Source organism: Rattus rattus, chromosome 5, assembly GCF_011064425.1.
Source record: "Rattus rattus isolate New Zealand chromosome 5, Rrattus_CSIRO_v1, whole genome shotgun sequence".
Classification (NCBI taxonomy): domain Eukaryota; kingdom Metazoa; phylum Chordata; class Mammalia; order Rodentia; family Muridae; genus Rattus; species Rattus rattus.
This window is the reverse complement of record NC_046158.1, coordinates 147,379,032-147,401,665: the sequence shown is the minus strand read 5'-3', so window position 1 is coordinate 147,401,665 and position 22,634 is coordinate 147,379,032. Positions and strand designations below refer to the sequence as shown.

General features: G+C 48.8%; 1 protein-coding gene across 1 annotated transcript; it reads left to right on the top strand.

Moving 5' to 3' along the window:
• The first annotated feature begins 10,152 nt into the window (after nt 1-10,152).
• Nucleotides 10,153-18,157, top strand: Pfdn4 (prefoldin subunit 4). The gene is made up of 4 exons (XM_032904726.1): nt 10,153-10,216; nt 15,245-15,352; nt 16,250-16,390; nt 17,763-18,157. The coding sequence occupies exons 1-4, from the start codon at nt 10,178-10,180 to the stop codon at nt 17,892-17,894; spliced, it is 420 nt and encodes a 139-aa protein (XP_032760617.1). The 5' UTR covers nt 10,153-10,177; the 3' UTR covers nt 17,895-18,157.
• Nucleotides 18,158-22,634: the final 4,477 nt, after the last annotated feature.

Genomic DNA, 22,634 nt, shown 5'->3' with positions numbered 1-22,634 from the left:
TCGCACTCCTGCTTTTGCGGCCAGATAGAACAGAGCTCGCTTTCCCAATTCTGGAAAGAAAATTGGTCTCGGCTGACTCAAAGTGATTCATATTGTTTCCCGCTTTTCCGATGCAAAGCCACCAGCACCCTGGCAGGAGGCAGAGTCTTCCTCCCCTGCTTTCCAGTCACCTGACCTGAGGTTACCGTGACCCAAGCAATAGCAAAGTATTCCGTAAACATCTGTCAGCTTCTGGAGAAGCTTTTGCAATCCGATTTGTGATTGTGCTCCAACGCTGTCATTTCAAATATCCCCTAAGAGGTCGGCGCTAACTAAAAAAACAAAAAACAAAAACAAAAAATACAAGAGCTGCACATAAGCAATAATATTTAGCTGAAATCCATCAGATCTTTTACAATATGCACTGCAGTGTGTACGGCACACACACTGTAAGCTTACGCAGTCTTTTGTGTGTCTGTGGAGCATACAGTTTATTCTCTATGTAATGCAATATAGGCCTTATAACTGCGTGAGGGTACCATATGCTGTACCTCTGAGAGCCTGTGACAAACCAGGAATTTCACGCCAGTGCTTCTTATTTATTAATAATTTATGTGTTTACATCCTGAGTGCTGCCGCCTCCCCGTGTGCCCTCACAGGGTTCCTCCTACCATTTCCCCTTCCCTTCTGAGAGGGTGCTCCCCCCGCCCCCGCCATATCCCCTCACCCTGGTGTATTAAGTCTCTGTAGGATCAGGCACATCCTCTCTCACTGAAGCCAGACAAAGCAGCTCTCTGTTGTATGTGCGTGGGGTGGGGGGGCAAATTTCACCTCAGCTCAACGTCAAAAACATGTGAAAGACCCCCCACCCCGCGCCACACACATACTTAAGGAATTAAACGCCTAGTCCATTGTCGCAGACATTAGTGGTCCCAATGGCATTTGCAAAACCCTCCCGCCCCCAGTTTCTGACCCAGTCTGACTCTTTAGCATAGACAACCATACACTATTGCTCTCTTGAGACGGAGAGAGCCCCATAGACCAGGCTAGCTCAAACCCCTCATCCTCCTGTTTCCACCTCTAGAGTGCTGGATGACAGTTTATGTCACGTCTAACATTCGCCTGGTCCGTCATACCACTTTTTCTTAAACATGAAGATGTAAGAATACTAGAAATATTCCTTCCATGACGATGTGCCCAGAGGAGGGTGGGATCAGCGGGTGGGGTGGTGTGGTGTGGTGCTGCTGAGGGTAGTGGGAAAAGTGAGCCCCTAGAGGGAGGATTTATGTCCCCATCTCTTCTCACTTGTGCCTGCATGCTGTGAAGCGTGGTGTGTGACAACCGTCTTGTTACTTCAGCCATGGGGTTACTATTTCTTTTCCTTTTTCTTTTTTGTTTTGTGTGATCAAGAAGGAGGCAGGTTTCAGATGAAGTAGATTTTCCTGGGAGTTTAGCGTTAAACGTTTTTTTGTTTGCTTTGTTTTTGAGACAGGGTCTCACCATGTAGCCCTGGCTGTCCTGGAACTTGCTATGTTGACCAGGTTGGTCTTGAACTCTCAAAGACCTGCCCGCCTCTGCCTCCTGAGTGCTGGGATTAAACTCATGTGCCACACGGAATGCTAGCACTAGATCTCATCGCGTATGACAAATGGATACTCAGAAGTACGGATGTTATTAGCTAACGTATACATAGAAGTAAATAAGAAAACTCCGATTTCATATAAGTCCATGTCTTGCATTCACTGGAAAGAGTCCCCAGTCTCATCATGAAGTTTATTGGAAGTCCATTGGGTAGAACATTCATCAGTCCTAGAAGAGTTCAGAACACCAAAATGACTAAGTTGAGCACACTCTCAGGAACGTAAGCTTCTTACCTTGGCCTGGTGCCCCCCTCCTTCCATAGCCTCTGTGAGCATCCAAGGAAGCTTTAGGAATTCCTAATGAAAGATCTGGACGTAGCTCCTAAGTGCCAATCCCACTCCCAAGACCAGCCCAGGCCACCTCTGCTGTTCTGGGAAATCCTACCCAACTCCTGCAAAGATTAATTAGACCCTAGCCTTCCTACGATGCAACCACACACGCCTCTCTCTCTCTCTCTCTCTCTCTCTCTCTCTCTCTCTCTCTCTCTCTCTCTCTCTCTGTGTGTGTGTGTGTGTGTGTGTGTAGAATGTAGAATGGAACCTGTTGGAGGGCAAATGCTTGATTTTGATCCTCTGTACTGGGAAACACAAAGCCCATTCAAATACATGGACTGCTAATGTGATTTTGAGTCTCAAACCTTGGCTGACCTAGGGTGGGAGCCGCTTTTCGATTGTGGGAATTCGGAGGGCTGACTTTTCATTTCTTGAGCAGAAGGTGGTGGAACCAACCTCACAGCCACACTCACGCATCACAGAAATGGGGAGAGTACCAACAAAGGCTCCTGGGAGGATGCCGCAGAACGTCCGTCCGTACCTAACCACTGAGCCATCTCTAGTTCCAGTTAGTATTGGTCTTCCTGATCTTTTAAAAAATAATACAGGATCTTGTTCTATGGTTTAGGCTAGCCTGGTAGTTTTTAGATAGTCTAGACTGGCCCAGAATTTGCGGCAAGCCCCCTGCCTCAGCCTCTCTAGTGTGGATTTAGAGACCACCACAGCCAGTAGCTGTTATTAGGAATGGTGACTTTGGGAGATTCTATTGCAACTGTCTGAGGTGAGTTAAACCAGACAGTGAAAAAACCCGGGGACTTTGTGTGTTTGTTTAGTTTTGGCGAGACAGAGTCTCATTTAGCCCAGGTCGGCCTCGATCTCACTATGCAATTGAGAGTGATTTGAAACCCTGCCTGATTGATTTCCCAGCCTCCACCTATGGACTGTTTTCTGACATTCCACTGGTACCAAATATGTTTCATAAATAAAAGTTTAAATTACATCACCACATAGATACCTGTTCTGCGTCTTTTCCTGCACAGTCTGACTTGGCTAATCCCATCTGTGTGTAATACAGGGAAGTCTTGTGATGGGCGTTTTAGTGCCAGATACTTTGGGTCTGAAGCAGGGTTTGGTTTGCTCTTGTATGTTGGGAACCCGCCACGGCGAGTCCGAGGGCCTGTTGGCTTATTTGGGCATTACTGAGGCATGACTATACTTTTCCAGGGCTTTAAGGTGAACCAGCAAATACACCCTTGCCAGGTGGTTGTTGCAGAAAGCGCTTCTGTTGTTAGGGAAGGTAAACTCCTGGTGGAGCGGGCGCCGAGAATCCGCTGCTGCTTGTGAGTGATCGGACAGAGGGCCAGCGAGACGATTCCAGGTAACTGTGGAAGAGTCCCTTTCCCCTAAAAACAGAAGTGCTCAGTCGGTGGAGAATGTGCACAAGGTCACACTTTGTGCACTAGCAACTTGCCTAACTGTTCTCATAACAGATTTGTGTTGCAGTAAATATGAACATACCCCGATAATGCCATATGGCTCGACGATGCCGGCTAGCGAGGGTTTGTGGATGTTATCGATATTTCCTTAACAGAGTTTACTATTGGTTCTTCCACCCGGGGATAGCAGGTAGGTGATCCCTTCTGCTCTGGTTCTTAGGCTGTGTGGGGGCAAGGAGGAGGCACTGACTGCAGCTTCAAGGCAAATTGAACAGGACGATTAGAATCCCGTGTGTCTACGCATGCATTTTCCATTGAAAAATAATGCAATGTGTATCTCCAGGGATCTCTTGACTTGTTCTTGTTCTCTCCAGTCAGAATGGAATCTTTAGGAGGAGTCACCAGGAAACCTGGCTCGGTGCCTATTGCGTGCCAGGCACCATCCCAGCCCTGGGTCCCTGAGGAGCAGGCAGGGAAAGCCTGTTTAGTTAGACCGCACTCTCTGCCGATGACGTCAGTCAAATCACACAGGATCTGAAGGAAACAGGGAAGAGCCAACCACCTTCCGTCCTCCTGACTTCTATTGTCGAGAGTGAGTTCTGAGTCGCTACAGGCTTGTAATTTGTCACTTCAGCCGACAGAAAACAGCAATCTCTCGTTCCTCACTCTGGCAGGGCTGCCCTCACTGAAGGTCCGACAGCTAACGTCTGAAGCTGGATTCCTCTGGAAGGCACCTGCCTGTGTCTGTCAGCCCTTGACAGCTGGGTGCTGGAGACCCAGGAGCCTCATTGTTTAAGGTAGTTCTAGCTTGTTTCACTCTCCCGAGGACAAAGACCCCAGGCTGAAGCATCAAACTCCGGGACACGGAGCTCTTGGAAGAAGAGGGTCGAAAAAAATGTACATACAAGCTTCTATGTGATATTTATTAAAACAGGATGAGAACACATTGGGGGAAATGGCAGATATTGTTACAGCATGACTGACTTAAGGTCACAGAGGGAAGCTATGTAGTGATGATGACAATGGGGTTTCCCCTGGAGGATTCAGTAAGTCCCAGTGATCAATTGTTTTTATTGAATATTTTTTTAATTTATATTTTGAATGTTATCCCCTTTCCTGGTTTCCTGTCCATAAACCCCCTATCCCATCCCCCTTCTTCTATAAGGGTGCTCCCCCACCCACTCACTCCTTCCCACCTCCCTGCCCTGACATTCTCCTGCACTGGGGCATCAGAGCCTTGGCAGAACCAGGGGCTTTTCCTCTCATTGGTGCCCAACAAGGCCATCCTCTGCTACATATCCAGCTGGAGCCATGGGTCTCTCCATGTGTACTCTTTGGATGGTGGTTTAGTCCCTGGGAGCTCTGTTTGGTTGGTATTGTTGTTCTTATGGGTTACAAATCCCTTTGGCTCCTTCAATCCTTTCTCTAACTCCTCCAGTGGGGACCCCGTTCTCGTTCAGTGGTTTGCTTTGAGCATCCACCTCTGTACTTGCCATGCTCTGGCAGAGCCTCTCAGGAGTCAGCTATATCAGGCTTCTGTCAGAGCAACCGATTCTGAAACAAGCAGACAACCACAGACGTCTCTAAGGAGTCTTCAGGTCACCTTAGAATGAGACGCTGGGTGTAGAGCTCTAGGTGCAGTCATGACAGTGGCCCCTCTACAGCGGCAGGCCAGGAAGCCAGCTCATTTGACCCTGATTCCCCTTCTCTCCCCTTCCTCACTCCCAGAACAGCACAGCATAGCCTCGGATGTTTTAGGGACTATGGGCTAGGATGTTTAAGAAAGAACAGGGCATGTTCTAAGACCTAAGTGGTGGTGATGGACAGGGACAAGAGAGGATTGAGTGACATCCGTGGAGTAAAGAGAGGGAAAGGCTTACTTATCATGGTAGAAACCGCTAGAAACACAGGCTGAGTGAGGCTCTGAGAGGTAGGAGATATATTGCCATCTAACATTAATCTCAAACAGTAATTAAGTTCTTATAAAAGCAACCCAAACAAAGGGATATTCAGCCAGTTTCACATGAGTATCAGTAATATGTTTGAATAACAGTTTTGAATTCAAAGGGTTTTTTGTTGTTGTTGTTCATTTGTTTGTTTTAAGAGAGTCAGGGTCTCATGCATTACTGTCCTCAAATGTTCTATGTAACTAAGGATGGCATTTATTTCTGACCCTTCTTCCTCCACCTCCTGAGAGCTGGGGTTAGGAGCACCACCATGTCCGGTTCATGCGTTGCTTTGGGATGGAACCCAGGGCTTCGTGCACGCTAGCCAAGAGCTCTACCCACTGAGCCGCATTCCCAGCTCATCTCACTTGGTGCAGCCCGGATAAGCTGAGATCTCTCTGTCTCTTTGTCTACTACCCCTAGCATGAGCACTGTCTACAAGTCACCATTGCTGGCTGCTTCCTTTTATGATGTTAGCTGCTGTTCTGGAACCACAGTGCAGAGGGACTTTGATGGACTGTCTCGGCCTGTCATTCCTCATCATGACCCATGTCCACTTTACACTTACAAACCACACAGGTTCCCCCAGTGTGGGGTTTATAAAGCAGGAAGCATGAGTGTCGGCAAAGTGTCCACACGCTCTGTAGCAACGTTCAGGGGGGCTCTTTTTTCCTTTTAGATAGAATCCCCCCCCCAGAGCTGTGTTAACCTTTCACTGTAACCTCAATAAGATTGCCACATTTCTCCCCCCAGTCTTCTTGATATTCTTGGCTGGAGTTTCGAGGAGTAACTTTTTACTACATATAAACAAATTTCTCCACGGTGCTTTGTGGCAAGCAGCAGGACACCCTCTAGCAGGATTCATCAGAAGAACTAGGAAAACAATGCCTGAAAGTACACAGATTCTGGGGTTGGGGCGTGCAATGATCCCAAACCTCGGGGAACGACACTGAAGTCTCCTTCCTTTATAGATGGCTCCTACAGTCTCCCCCCAGCCAACTCATCAAAGTCAGGATGTTTTCTTTGTGGCTTCAGCAGTGAGCTCCTGGTCCCGCCTGGTCCCACAGTGCTCTGGCCTCTGGGAACCCATTCTCTGCAGCATCCACACCCCCAACTTTTTACTGGGTGCTTTCATTGCACCGCTGAATCTGATTGGCTTGATCTGGGCTTGAACTGTGTTGGGGAATCTGATTGGCTTGATCTGAACTTGTATTCTTTAAGGGTAAGCTGAGGTCTGACTTTCGGGATGGAGAGGTTAAGAGTGGGACCTAGAAAAACAGCCAAAGTGCTTTAGACGATCATAAATACTTAAGCTGCCCACTTCAGTCTGTATCATTTGTGAGCTTTGTGAGGGGAGTGCCCAGCTCAGAGAGAGAACACACAGTCTGAACAAATCCCCACTGGGTGGATCACACCAGGAAATTGATATCAGGCAACAGCTGCTAATTCTAAATGACGACTTTTTTTCCTCAATGTTACAGTTTCAGGGCCAGGCACCACTAAGGTAACAGGTTAAGTAATGGTTTGCCTCCCTCTCTCTCCCTCTCCCTCCCCGCGCTCTCTTTCTTTTTTTTATCTTTTTGTGGTTCTGGGGACCGAATTCAAAGCATTATGGATGCGGGTCAAACACTCTACCACTAAGCTTTATGGCTCGGCCCAGTGAACGGAACGGTCTATTCCATAGAGATCTAAAAATCCACAGATTCAGGATATCTTTGAAAAAAGATGTACCTCTCCTAGAAAAAAAAATAAATTACAAGTCGAAACTAGCAAGAGTGACTATATTTTGGTCCAGAGTGTGGCTTACTTTGCAGCCCGTTCTTAAGACTTTGCACAGAAGAAAAGTTAAATTTTGGAGTCATGGCGCCATCTGGTGATGAGAGGTAGTTATTCAGGGGACGGGCCCACAGCACCGCAGTTTGCGTGAGGCGTGTGGGGTACTAGGCACCGGAAGAAGAAACGCAAACACGAATACGGACTCTCGAACATTGTAACTGAAAAAAAAAATGCAACAGCAGCTATTTCCTATCTCACAATGCTCTCTAATCCTCCAATATGCCGCCGTTTAATCGTTCCTACATTAATTTACTCCATAATGAGCTGGCGGGGTCCGCCTCCCTTGGTGCCCCTGGTTTAGCAGAAAAGAAAGAGCTCCCAAGGAAATGGTCAGGGAGCTATAGAGACACTTGCAGGGGCGCGAAAGTTTAAGGAAAGTGTATCAGTAAGTCTGTGCTGCTATAACAAGGAACCCCACAACTGGGTTATTGGCAACTCCGAAGCAACAGAGATGTACTTCTCACAGTTGTGGAGATGAACAAGTCCGATGTGAAGGCGATGGAAGGTTCTATGACTGGAGAGGAGAGGGGTCTGGCCTCTTCCTCCAAAACGGTGTCCTGCTCCTGCATCTTCCGGAGGGAAGAGTCGTGTGTTCTCTCCATCCTGGGAGCTGTTACCCTCGGGCCGGACTCAGATTCAAGAGCTAGTGTCTGGCTGCAGTGGTCAGTGGAGATTTTGGTGGCGTGCTGACTGGACCAAGAGGATCTTTGGGTTCTCCATGTTCTTCCAAGTAGCCCCTCACACTCCTGTACGTAGCCCCCCACCCCCTTGCCCATTGCGTCCCGCGTGAGATAAACTCGTTGGCTCACTAAGTTGGACCCTTGTTGCATCCTTACTTTGTTCCGCCATCGCTTTCCTTTCTGGGGTGAGCAGATAGATGCTTGTTCAGGTCTCCGCAGGGAAAGTGCGAGAGGGACCTTGGTTTGGGGGTTTTAGTTAGACCCTACGTGCAGTGGGAAGGCGTGAGAATTTCAAACCCTGCCAGGACAAAATAGCTTTCAAAAAATTTTGAGCCAGATACAATGGACAAACTCCAGGATAAGATGAAAAGAAGTTCAAAACATTTGGAAAATGGACTTGAATGCCTGAGAATTCAATCATGGTCCTTGGGCGCCCCCTGCAGGCACAGAATCAAATTACTTCCTGCTAGCGAGATTTGCGGGCTCCTGTGGCTTACTCTTTCTCCTCAAGCCCAGGAAGCACAGACTGATGCTACAGGATTTGTGGGTGGGGGATGACAAATACACTCATTATCCCTGTGTGACGCAGTCTAAAGCCAGGGCTTGGACAACATTCACTTCCAACTGATTTTATGTTTTCTATTTCTTTTTCATGCCTCTCCTGACGAAAGCTGCATGCGTCCTCCTTGCTGGGGTCGTCAGTCCCATTTACATTAACCACCCTATCAGACACACCATCCTTATTTAACTGTGTGTTTGTGGTCTGTCTCCTGTCAGTAGGCTGCTCCAGGACGGGGTATTTTATCTGTTTGACATGCAGCATCCCCAGTGTCTGGTATCCTTTCGGTTGAGTCAACATACCACCAACTACTGAATCGCCACTGACCACTGCTGCCAGACACTAGCTCTCCCTTCTGAGTCTGGCCCAAGGGTTACAGAGTTCAGGACTGGGGTTTTCCGTATATACAAAGGAATTCCTCAAAAAACAAACAAATAAACAACAACAAAACCCAAAAAACCAAACCAAACAAACAAAAAACAAAAACAAAAACAAAAACGGTGCCACCGTGACCCCAGGTACCACTGAGATTCGATTCTGTATTTACAACTGCTAAGTAGCAGAATGAAAATGGCTTCCGGAAGTTAACCATGGCCCTGGTTACTGAGGAAGCCTGGTGCCCACTGGGCCCTAGGTGGATAGCCTTCTCAGGCTAATATATTTGAGTGAGTGAAACACATATTGCTGAACCAATCTAATTTTAAATACGTAAAATAATTCGTTCCAGTGACGCATGATGGCACATACCTTTGATCCCAGCACTCCAGAGGCAGAGGCAGGAGGATCTCTGTGAATTTGAGACCAGCTTGGTCTACATGTATAGTTCCAGGACAGCTAGGATTACATAGAGAGACTCTGTCTATGAATAAACAAACAAACAAACAAACAGATAGATAGATAGATAGATAGATAGATAGATAGATAGATAGTCAACCAACCATCCAGTAAGCTATCATCTGAGTGTCTGAGTCTGTTACAGCGCTCTAGATCAGCTATTCTCAACCTATAGACCGCGACCCCTCCACAGAGGTCGCTTAATGCTATCAGAAAATAGATATTTATTTACATTACAACTCATAACCATAGCAAATTTACATAATGAAGTAGCAACAAAAATACCTTTACGGGTGGGGTGGGGGTCACTACAACATAAGGAACGGTAGTAAAGGGTCTCAGTATTAGGAAGGTTGAGAACCACTGCTCTAGATTCTTTTGGGGTCACCTACCTTCGGATTCATTTACTCCTGGCTAGTGCCATTTAGCCCATCCTAGCGTCCCTTGCAGTGGTCAGTGGCATACAAGCTAAGGCCAACTTCAAGGGTGGCCTATATACCAGTCCCTTCAGCTTGTAGCTTTGCCAGCACTGGGCTTTTATGTGGTAGGGGCTGTGGATAGAACTCAGGATCTCATCTTGAGTGCAAATACTTTACCAAAGGATCCGAAGCCACGCCCGCAGCCTCCCTAGCGTCAGTGTTAGGTTGTTGAATAAAGGGAAAAAGAATTTAAGCCTCCCAGCCCACCCAGCTGGGCGGTACCTATCAAGCGCTCCCCCTGCTGGCCGTGACTGGAATCCCAGGCCCGACTATTGGCCTCACTCGGTATTTATGCCGGCCGAGAGGGAAGCTGCCTGTCCCTTTAATTGGAAGGTACCAAGTGTTTTCCAGACTATAGTTTTTTTCCTGCGTCCTTGCCCTGGGAATTCATAGGTCAGAGACATAGTTGGCAGTAATGTGGAGATATTTCTGTATTTTAGGGGAGTTTGGCTCAGCAGGGCTCGAGAGGGACCTCGTGGGGTGACGCGCGCCTGGATGGTCTTCCCCCGCGCCCTATGGTTCAGTCCAAGATGGCGGCCACCATGAAGAAGGCGGTGAGTGCGGCCGATTCGGGGTCCGAGGATCGGTGGGCCGGGGGATCTGGGGAGACGCGGGACGCTGGGGAGTCGGAGGTCTGAGGAGATGAGGTATCTGAGGCGCCGGGGCCACGGGATGCGCAGGGCCTGGGCGCGTGCTAGGTCCAGGGATGCTGCTGTTCTCTCGGCTCACCGTCAGGGTAACTGCCTAACCTGCTCAGGGTCGCGCATCTCCTCAGGCACCGAATCGGTTTCTGCATCCCGGGATGTCTGGTACCGCACCTCGGTGCTCCGCCCGGAACCGCCCGAGTCCGTCCACGCTCCATGCACCTAGTGTTTAATTGACGCTGAGAGGAGTCGGCCCGAGCCAGTGTGGTGGCTACCCCGGCTTTTCCTAGCCTTTAGGAAGGACTCGGGTCCCCACACTGTGCCCCGCATTCTTTACAGTTAGCCATTCTCTGGTGACTCATCTGGTAAGATGCTGGGTCTGGTGATTTCGTTTCCCCAAAATTACAGCTCTTTATTAATTTAAAACGCCCTCCGATAATTGTTCATGGGGCTCGGTGTGGTGTTTTATCACACTTTTTAAAGACATGGACTTACGTGTGTGTACACCAGACTGGCCCACTGCCCCCTGTGCGGTCAAAGATGATTTTGAATTTCTGACTCTCCAGCCTCCACCTCCCACCTTCCAGTTGTTGGGATTACCCGGGTTTGTCACCACACCCGGCTTTTGGTGTGCTGGTGGGGTGAACCCAGAGCTTTGTGCACGATTGGCAACTAATCTACATGGCTTTACAACCCCTCCGTCATACTTTGAGCCACCAACTTAAGCTAAACTCCCATGTGGGTTTTATGACCCCAGAGTGTTTCCAGATGTGCAGGTAGGTGTGTCTAAATACAGGGGAAGAATTGCAGAGAGGAAAAAAAGAACACACAAGCAAACAGCTGATAACTATTGGGGCTTCAAAATATGTTGGGCACAGTTCTTAGCGTTTGCATGTTATCCTGTGCAAACCTTTTGGGAGATTCTGTTCTTATTCGTATTTAGCTGAAGAGGGAACGGAAGGGCAGAAGACCTGGGATTTAAACAGCACTCACATTCCAGGCTCCACTCTGTCTGTCTGTCTGTCTGCCTGCCTGCCTGTCTGTCTTTGTCTCTGTCTCTCTCTGCCTCTCTCTCTCAGGCTCCTTGTTGTGTCTGTCTGTCTGTCTATGTGTCTGCCTGTCTCTGATGAGAGGTGCCTGACTGAAGGCAGCTGCTTTCACTCCACTTCCTGTTTATGTTCTTGCTATTGGCACCACACAGTCAGTGCCTCGGACCACCAAGGGATGACGGTCAGCCATTCCAGTTTGTTAAGAGCAAAGCGAGTGGCTGCCGAGCCTGGGGAGGCTTCAGAATTAGAATGAGTCCTTCACCCTGGTCACTCACATGCAGTCCGGGGCCATGGTGATTTGGCCAAGTAGGAGACAAGTTTATTTTGCCTCTCTTGGTAGATTGGGCCCTCAGCTGTCCATTATACTGTGTAGTTCCATGACATTGTCTGTCCCTGGTTTTGCTTTTTTGAGGTAAGGTCTCACTCTGTAGCGTTGGCTGGTCTGGAACCCTTAGAGATCTGACTGTCAACTGAAGTGGAGAACTTTTTGGCTGGGGACCTAACTCTCAATACCTGAACTTGGAATAGTTAAAGTTTGTTTTCTCTTACAATCCCATAAGATGTTCCCAAGGCCAGGGTGTGGTCAGGGCCCAGGGAAGTTTACTTTCTTCTTGACTCTGGAGCAAGTCATGTCTCTTATAACCAGCAGAGTCCCCTTAAATCTGCAATGATACATTTTGCCATTCTTCCTTCATTTCTTTTAATGAAGTCTCTCATACGTAGCCTGGGCTGGCCTCAAACTCACTATGCAGCCGGGGATGAACTTGTACTGTTAGTCCTCCTGCCTCTACCTCCTGACTGCTGGGATGCAGGCTTGTCTCTGCACACCTGGCTTTATGCAGTGCTGGGGGTGAAGCTTGGGCCTTTGCAGATGCTGGGCAAGCATTCTACTGAACTAGCCTTCTACTGAACCTTAGAGGCAATATGGAGCAGGCAAAGTACTTGGCTATCCTTGATTGAAGGGTAACTGCATACCCAGGCCCCATGCACTTGGGGCTCATTTTACCATCCCTGCAAGGGAGACAGATCGGGGGTGGCTCCAGAGAATTGAGCAAATTACCTGAAGTTCCACATGCCTGGTTCGGAGTCCCCTCCTGCCGTCCCTTCACTCCTGTCTGGAGTAGAAAATAACCCCCTTCAGTAGTCACTGCGCCCACGCCTGCCTAAGACAGGAGTCGCTAGCCCTCTGAGCTTATAGGTGCCTTTGAAAATCCGAAAGCTGCTACGACCCCTTGCGGAGAATGTAGTCGAAGGCGAGGCATGTTCACTTTGCACCCTTTGGTCCCAAGGATAGCTGTGAATGGAGCCCAAACCATTTGTAGATGGCATCATGTCACAATGTCAAAAGACTGGACACCCTGCAATGTCTACCTATTTTGCATATGGTTTGGGGGACTAAATCGACTTCTTGATGACCTTGCACGCTAGCTAAAAGTTACTATCTTCCTGCCAAAATGCAGTTCAAGGAGTGTAGAAGTGGGGTTGAGGTGTAGCTGAATGGACATGCTTGGCCAGCATAGAAGGCCCTCAGTTCAGTCCCTAGCACCTTAGAAAGAAACGAGGTATTCTGGGAGCTTCTTCCCCAAGGGATCATGGGTATCAGTTTCTTAGCTACTGCTGAGGACCAACCCCTCTCCAACCCCCCGCCCCAACTACAGTCTTAAAACCCTGGGAGAAAAGCTAACTTCAAGGAACTGGGTCCCAGGGGCCAAGTGCCGCTGGTGGCTGCTGTTTGGCAGGGCTGTGTCAGGAAGTGCCTGCTTTGGGAGAATAGAAAACGGCCAACTTCCAGCGCTCTTTGATGCCCAGATATGTTTTGAGTCTGATCATCATAATTTAGACTCTAATTCAGAAACCTCCTCGCCACTGTTGCTAGTCAGGCAGGTCCTGCTAGAGCCTCACTTGAGCTGCCTGTAGAGTCCTCATGGTGACAGACACACCTGGAAGTGCATTCTAGGGCTAGGGGCTCTGCAAACAGAAGTAAGCAGGGAGTCTCCAAGTTCTCTGTCTGGGAGAGTGGTAAGTCTCATAGGCAAAGCAACCAGGATGTCTGTGAGTCTCTGGTGCTCCTCCCTGTGCTGATGGAAGCCACAGTGTTGACCACTCTGTGCTGTGCACTCATGATGGGAGGGGCTCTTTGAGCACACACAGTAGGTCTGATGTCAGACCTAGTATGTGCACAGTTGTCAGGCTTAGGGCATGCCCAATTGCTTGTCGGGATGAGAGCCTGGTGAAGGGGAGTCTAGACTCCAATGACTGTCTCTTTCTCTGGACCACTGAGCTGTCTCTTGAGGCTACCTTTCAACCTCTGGAGAAGTTTGTGTATACACACCGTATGTCATAGCTTACAGGAGACCAGGAATGGGTAGAGTGAACTTACCCTGCATTTATTAATTCTAATATAGTATGTCATCTATAAATGTCATTATATATCAGTGTAGCTTCAGTGAAAGCCTTTTCTTTGTTAAAAGTTTTATTTTTGCTGATGTGTATGTGTGCTCCTGTGTATATATGCCATGTGTTTGCACATGTGCCTGAAGAAGCCGGAAGAGGGCCTCCGATCCCCGGAGCTGGAGGTGCAGGCAGTTGTGAGCCACCTGATGTGGGCCCTGAGGACTCGACTCCCATCCTTTGGAAGAGCAGCAAGTGCTCTTAACCAGGGGGCATCTCCCCAGCACCATGAGCTTTTGGAGACATGATCTCTCTGTGCTTCCAAAGCTAGCTTCAAACTGGTAATCCTCCTGCCTCAGCCTCATTGCTGAGATGTGTATCACGTCAGCTAGTGGGGCCTGTCTTCAGTCCTTTCAGGCACTGTCAAGTACACGTGTTCCTATTTTACTAAGACACTGGAAGGGGTGCTTAGTATTGATTTTCTTGTCTTGTATTGGAGCCCCTGGAAGGGTTAAAGCAGTCTGAGAACTTCCTATCCTCTGACTGACCAGGAACTCTTGGACCTGCCGGCAGATGCATACTTGACTCTGGGACAGACTGCTTGCATTAGAATCAAAGTGTGTCCATTTGCTGGCCATGTGGTTTGGCCAGATTATCTAACCTCTGTGGCCTCTGGTCATCTATGAAGTGGTGATATTGGTGATGTCCTCACGAGACTCCAGGGTTGAGTTCTTATCATGCAGTAGGACCTCAGGTAGTGTTAGCCATTTTTGTTATCTTATAGATGCTTTGTTATCTAAACACTCAGCTTTGTCTGCAGATTTAATCACATCAGATATTAAATATGAAACTCACTTTCATCACCCTATAGTGGATTCCCAGCCGTAAGATACAGAATTTAAGTGTATGCAGGAAAGTCGCAGAAGAGGTCGTATTCGTATCAGCACAGTGTGCCCATATACATTTGACCGCAGAAACAGCCTCAGTAAGACAGACACTAAGGTTGTCTGAGGGTGTCTTGGGAAAACAGTGTCCTAAGCTTGGGAAACTCTGCCGTTTGGGAAAGTGGCTTTTATTATCATTATCATTATGATTATTCTTTTGGTTTTCTGAGATGGTTTCTCTGTGTAGCCCTTCCTGTCCTGGAACTCACTCTGTAGACTGGGCTGGCCTCAAACTCAGAGATCCACCTGCCTCTGCCTCCCGAGTGCTAGGATTAAAGGTGCACACCGCCACCAGCTTTTTCTAATTGTTATTATTGTTAATTGCTTTTTATATTTTAAACATTTGCTCATGAATGGTCCCATAGAATAATGGTAAAGATCGTGGAGTCGTGAGCAGATTGTAAGCCTGACACATTTGTGACATCTTACAGACAGCCTCGTGCCCCTCGGCTGTCCTAGGATGGGGCGTGTACCTGGTTATTTCGTCACAGTGTAAGGTACCAGCGTGTAACTGCTTCATCGACATTCTACAAAAAGTTCAACCTCTTTTTCAGGCTGCAGAAGATGTCAATGTTACTTTCGAAGATCAACAAAAAATAAACAAGTTTGCTCGGAATACGAGTCGGATCACAGAGCTAAAGGAGGAAATAGAAGTGAAGAAGGTACTGGGTGCTTACGTCTGCTTGAAGTTTGTCCTGTCACCCTTAGCCCTGACCATCAGCAGGTGGCAGCTTCCTCATGGGCTCCTTGCCTCTGGTGACGCTAGTTAGGTAACACAAAGCCTGTGCTTGTTGGTTTAAGGCAGGGTCCTGCTTTGTCAAACTGTCCTACAATCTGCCATGTAGTCCAGGCTGTCCTCAGACTCATAATTCTCCTGCCTCAGCTCCTGGCTTGTATGGTTGTAGGTAACTGAGGTGTGGGAAGCTGAACCCAGCTCAGGAAGTCCTTTGTGCTCTTAGAGAGGTACGGTGGGTAGCCGTGCGTGAGGCTGGGTCCAGTGCAGGTTTCCCCGGTGCAGTTCTGTAGCTGTGCCTGAGTAGCCGTGCCTAAGTAGCCGTGCCTGAGTAGCCGTGCCTGAGAATCGGGCTGCAGGTAAAGCTGCACTTGTGCTTACTGACCCTGGAGCCCTACAGACAGACTTAGGGACACGGGCCGATGCTGCTCTCGCGGGTACCCGGCTCTGGCACTGCACTGGGCGTGAGTATGGGATGTTGGCACTGTCTTCAGCAAGCAAGGCGGGAGAGGAAGTGCGTCTTCCCGTGCTTTGCTTTTTCTCTGTGGTGACAGGATTCACAGCGTGGGGAACTGTTAAGTTAGGAGAAGTGATGGGCCATGGACCCCTGCTGTTCACAGAAAAGAGACTTGGTACATTTTAAAACTCCCTAGAGGGTAGAGGTTGCTGTGCTGGCCCCAAGTGAGACCCTGTGACACGTCTCCATGTCTGACGGTAGCTGCTATACACTGGTCCCCAGAGAGCCCAGGTCCCTGCATGAGAGTCTGCTCTTGGTTCTGTGAGGAAATCTTGAGCGTGTTTTCATGGCTGTTCTCTCTCCTGATAGAAACACCTCCAGAATTTAGAGGATGCCTGTGACGACGTCATGTTGGCAGACGACGACTGCTTGATGATTCCATACCAGATCGGAGACGTTTTCATTAGCCACTCTCAAGAAGAAACCCAGGAGATGTTAGAGGATGCAAAGGTATGTGGGAATCTTGCCCTGGCAAGGAAGTCCAGTGTCCAGTTGGGAAGTTCATCATCATAGAGGATGCATAATTACAGGTGGAGGGGTAACGGGCGAGGCTCTGCGGACAGGTAAGGCTCTGCGCACTCTGCAGGGCGGCTTCATCTAACCCACACAGCAGTCCCTCAGCAGCACAGTTTAGAATGAGGAGCAGAAGCTCAGAGAGGCCAAGGCTTCCCAAAATGGCACACGACCGAGGTCTTCTGGCCCCCAGAGCTTTGCATCCATGACAGCATCGAGCTGCTCTAGCGTGTTACAAAGCGAAGAGGGACCCTGGAGCTGTGCTGTCTGGTGTCTGTCAGCGGGGAACCTGTTTCTCTGTTAGTCTCCCCCCCCCCCCAAGTCTGTGTAACTGCCCCCCCCCACGGGCCAGTTAACTTTGCGTGAGGAGCATTTTCTCTGTCGAATGCTCGTTTATCCCACACGCTGATCTGGAGCGACACCGCTGTCCAGCGCACCACCGTCTGAGGATTTGAGGCCGTCTCAATGTTTTGATGGGCATTGCGTTGCTTCCTGTGGCCTGAGTAGCACTGATCTGTTTCTGATCCTATGTTGTAGGGGTGTTTCAGTGAGCCATCTTAGATGTAAGTCTTGGTTCGGGTTTAGAAACGTGTGTTGGAGAAGTAAGAGGCTTGATCATGCCTAGGTCAGGCTGCATTGGCCATAGAGAGGAGTGTGACGTTAACCCCGTGCCTTCCAGCCACCCAGTGAGAGAAGTCAGTGACCACTGCCCTAGTACTGCTGCTTCATTAGCCCAAACGCTACTTAAAATGTTAGTCTCTGCTCAGGCTTCCAAAACAGAACTTCCCACTGATTACATCTAATAAACCCCGAGAAGGGGCTGGCGCGATGGCTCAGTAGTTAGAGCACTGGCTGCTCTTCCAGAGGACCCAGGTTCCGTTCCCAGCTCCCACACCAGGAGGTTCACAACTGCCTGTAGCTCCGGCTCCAGGGACAGCCTCTTGAGACTTCCAGGGCGTTACACTCATGTACAAACACCCACACATAGACACACACATAAATAAGAACATAAAAGGAGGGGCTGGAGTGTGGCTCAGAGGTTAAAAGCCCTGGTCACTCTTCTTGAGGCCCCGAGTTCAAATCTCAGCAGAGACTGAAGTTGCAGCCGCAGCAGCGCCATGAGCTGGTGTTGGCCTGAGGTAAACGTGGCATTTTCCAGCTTTGGGCTTTGATGGCTTTGATGGAATTATTATTGTTATTTTGCTCCTGACCGGTTTGGAGTTTTTACCTCAAATTTTTGCCGTTATTCCGGGCTGTGTGCTCCTGGGTCATCTGGCTGAAGCTAGTTAATTGAAACTTTCTTTTCCAGAAAACTTTGCAAGAAGAGATCAATGCCTTAGAGTCCAGAGTGGCGTCCATCCAGCGGGTGCTGGCCGACCTGAAAGTGCAGTTGTACGCGAAGTTCGGCAGCAACATAAACCTGGAGGCCGACGACAGCTAAAGCTTTTATAACACTTTTTTTTACCTTGTTTCAATAAACTTGAATATTGTCTTAAATGATAATTTCCCTTCTCCAAATGAAACAAAAGGAAAACTTTCTTTTTTAAAAATTTTCATTTAATTAATGGAAACGCCTATTTTCACATGTCTTGCTTATTTATTTTATATTTTTAAAAGAAGACAGTATTCATGTATGTATTTTGCATAATGATTGTATCAATTTTAGGAGCTTTATGTCATGTTATTAAAATCGGTTAAACAGTCTTCATTTCTATTCTATTATTTTAGAGTTCTTTTTTCAGTTTTCATCTTTAAGGAACCGCAGGATCAGACAGATGGTTCGGTGGGGAAGAGTGCTCACTGGTAAGCCTAATCTCTGGGACCTCCAGAAGGAGAGAACCACCCCTGAAGGTTGTCCTCCGACCGACCTACACACACACACACATACACACACACACACATACACACACACACACACACACACACACACGCACACACACGTAGTGAAGTGGCTGCTATTTCCCACAAGGAGAAAATATCTTTTTTTTAAATAAGATTTATTATTTTTATTCCTCTGTGTGTGCGTGCGCGTGTGTTTGCGCGAGTGTGTGAATCTGTGTGCTCTGCGTTGGCACCATGTTGCCAGACTGAGGCACAAGCTGTGGTGGTGAGCCACTGGGTTTGGGTGCTGGGAACCGAAACCAGGTTTTCTGCAAGAGCATAGCCTGCTAGGTCTCCAGCCTCCGAGGATACTTTATTTAAGATAGGATCTCACTATGTAGCCCTGGTTAGCCTGAAACTCAACATGTAATCCAGGCTGGCCTTGAACTCAAGACACCCACCTGCTGACTGAAGGTGTATGCCGTCATATCTACCCCCCACCCCTTTTAAAGTGGAAGGAGACTTAGCCATGTGTCCTGCTGCTTAGCCACCCGACTTGAGCGGCTGCTGGTGAAGCGGGAGCAGTGATGTCCAGCCCACACCTCCTGCAGTGCTTCTCAGCTGAAGTGCGGTCACTTGCGAACACTATGCAGGTAAACACAGAACACAGAGTCTCAGACCTGTGGAACGTGTGTATCCCAGTGTTACGGATATTGGTAGCATTCAGACCAAATGATTCGTGTTTTAGATTTTTAGTGCATTGTCACTGAATTGATAACGATGTAGAAATCAGGCAACGGGTGGATGTTTTTGTTGTTTGCTCTTTTGAGATGAGTATACGCTCTCCTTCCCTCCTCTGAAAGACATGTGTATTAGTAAATTTCCCATTGCTATGAGAAAATAGCGTGGCCAAGGCAGCTTCAGAAGGAAGAGCTTAGTCTATCATGGCTCAGAAGCCTGACAGTGGGAAGCTGAGAGATCCTATCAAAGCTTACAGCAGGGAGACTGAACCGGAAGTCGGGGGGAGGCCACTCGTTCTCAAAGCCCTCCCCCACGTACAGTGATACACTTCCTCCAGCAAGGCTAGACCTACTCATAACCTCCCCAAATAGTGCCACTGACCAGGTCCCATCCAAACCACCACTAGCGTGTTCTGGAGTTCGGGAGGCCTCCACATTAACTTCCCAGCAGATGGCGCTGGTAGGCCAGACTGTCCAGGGAAGGGTCACCAGAATGAGGTTGCTTTCGGTAGTAACATAATTTAAGAAGAGATTCAATGTGATATTTTTGGTAAGAGTTTGCAAAGAGAGATGACTATATAATGTCTAAAATCCTTAACCAAGACACATTTTGAGTTTAATTCGTGTACTACCCACCCTGGCTTGCAGCCTGACCTAAGTGCAAATGCCTCTCGAGGCCAGAAGAGGGGGTCGGATCCTCAGAGCGGGAGTAAATGACAGTTGTAAGCCACTGGGTGTGGAAGCAAACCTAGGTTCTCTGTGAAAGAGGCAAGCAGTCTTAACCACATAGCCAGCCCTCCATCAAGGCAAACTTTTTAAGTTTTGAGATGGAGATCTCGATAGTTCCAGCTGTTCTAGAACTCCATATATGGATCAGGCTGGCCTTGAACTCACAGGGATCCATCCACAGGCCTCTGTCTCCTAAATGCTGGGGTTAAAAGCATGCACCACCGGGCCTGGATTCCAAGCCAAGATTAAATTGCTGGGGCAGGGGTGTATGGGGGGAGATTCTAACAAATGACTCTCACAAAGATTTTTCTTTTTCAAGCTTTTTGTTAACGTGCTGTTACAGAAATGAGGGGATCAGGAAATAGGTCATACAGTGAGATCCAAATTAGCCTGGGCTACTCAGTGAGACTGTCTCAAAAGCCAAAATCGGGGTTTGGGAAGATAGCTCAGTGGTTAACAGCTGAGAACCAGTACTGCTCTCACAGAGGACGCGGGCCCATGCTGCGTGGCTCACATCCACCTGTAACTTGAGCTCCAGGGAATCCGTCATCTTCTGGCCTCTGAGGGCACGCACACTCTACACTTATGCAAGTACCCCACCCCACCCCACAGAAACACATACATCATTAAAAATAAGATGTAAAAAAAAAAAATCCTCATCAAAACTTCTCCAAATCAAGAGACAACAACCTGGGCCTGAGGGTTCTGCCTCAGACACGGGTCACTGTTAACTAATGATTGGCTATGGAATGCATGTGGTCCCCCTTGACTGTCTTCTACCTTCCCTGGATGACACAGCAGGAAGGCCTTTCTGGATGTTGGCCGAGTGCCCTGTTGCTCTCCAACCTTCAGAGCTGTAGGAAGGAAAACTGTTCTTGAAAAATGCCCTGCCCCAGGCAGTCTGTTTTAACCACACAAGTGAACTTGAACACAAGCCTGGGGCAGTTCTGAAACAGCAGGAAAACAGGCCTGGTTCAAACTATGCTGTGCTTTAAGGAGTCTGCAGCGCCGACTGGAGGGCTCCCCCCCACCCCACCCCCACCGACTGGCACAGACCGTCTGTGAACCAGGTAACTAGACACAGGAGCGTCATGCTGTTTGACCTCAGGGCTTAGGGTTCAGAGTGGCTGGAGGCATCTGGTCAGCTGTTACTGACTGTAAACGATTAAACCGTGGATGCTGTGAACGTATTCCTACGAGGAGGTGAGCAGGGCTGGGAAGGAGGCAGGATGCAGATTTAAAGCTGGTGCTGGCTGGAAGGAAAGGCCTTGAAGAAAAGGCTTAGGGAGAACAGTGTGTCTGTCACCTGCGTTTCCAGGGTCAGATCCTCAGCCCCCACCTCCCCGATGAGCTGGTCTGAAACGGGTCTGTCACTGGGGAAATGGGAGACCAGAAGTGTTGCTCTCTGGCTGCAACAGAAAGAGGGACAAACAGACCTCCCCCAACCTAAGTCTGCCTTTGAGGGTGCTGACACCCGTAGCTAAGAGGTTCAGGGCAGTACGTTCCTGCCTGTGGAGGTTTGAACAGGTTCGGCCCCCATAGACTCACGAGTTTGGATGCTTGGCCATATAGGGAGTGGCGCTATTAGGTGTGGCCTGGTTGGAGGAAGTGTGTCGCCGTGGAGGATGGTTTTGAGGTCTCCTGTGCTCAAGCAACTCCCACTGTGTCGCACAGTCCCTTCTGCTGCCTGCAGATCAAGATGTAGAGCTCTCAGTTTCTCCAGCACTATGTCTGCCTGGATGCCGCCATGATGATAATGGACTGAACCTCTGAGCTGTAAACCAGCCCCAATTAAGTGTTGTCCTCATAGACCCATCTTTGCTTCTGTTCCAGTCCCTCCTGCATGGTGGTCAGGAAGACTGTCACAGCTTTGTGACGCTGGTCCAGGAAACAAGCACAGGCTACAGCTACCCCTCTTCCCCTTTCTTCTTTTAGCATGCTACTCTTGGGGAAATGCCAATTTCTTGAACATTTGTCTCGAAACCGATGAGCAAAATGAGGGGCACGAGAGCCTCCTTGGAATGTTTTCATTGCTGCCAACATGGCTACAAACGACTGGATCCTGGTGGCCCGGAGAAACTTGGCTCATGGAAGTCAAAAGGTGATCCTCAAAAGCGGGGAAAGGAAATGCATTCCGTGCAGCCACGTCGGAAAGAGGAGCAATGAGCCCCGTCTTTGGAATCCGGACTCAGGAATTGGGGTTAAACAGAAGCTAAGAGGTATGCACGACTGCAGCTAAGAGGTATGCACGACTGCAGCCAATGCAGCTAAGAGGTATTACACACCTGCGGCTAAGAGGTATACACAACCGAGCGTCCTGTCCATCTCGTGTCCACCTGTCCTTGCCTTCAGTTCAGTCTTCCCTGCAATGTGGTGTAACAACTGTCAGGACATGGGAGCTCTCTCCCTGAGCAGGCAGCACAGAGACGAGACTTCCCTCCGGCTGGCACCAGGTCCTCAGCCTTTCCCTTCCCCAGCATGAGACTCCTGGGAAATTACAATTTCTTTTTCAAAAACATAATTACCCTCTCCTTCTCTCTCTCCCCTCCCCCCTGTGTGTGTGTGTATGTGTGTGTGTGTGTGTGTGTGTGTGTGTGTGTGTGTGTGAGAGAGAGAGAGAGAGAGAGAGAGAGAGAGAGAGAGAGAGAGAGAGAGAGAGATCTGTGCACATCGTGGAGGGCCGAGGACATCCTGTGGGCGTTTTCTGATTCCACCACATACGTCCTGGGGGTTGAACTCAGGTCCTCTGGCTTGGCCAAGAATTCTAATTCTTGGGTCTATTTTTCAAAATTAGAGAAAGGGGGTGGAAGAGATACACAAACATGATCCTAACAGGAAGGTTACATATGGAGTAGGTGGGAGACCCAGGGGAGCCAGCAGGGGCAAGTCCA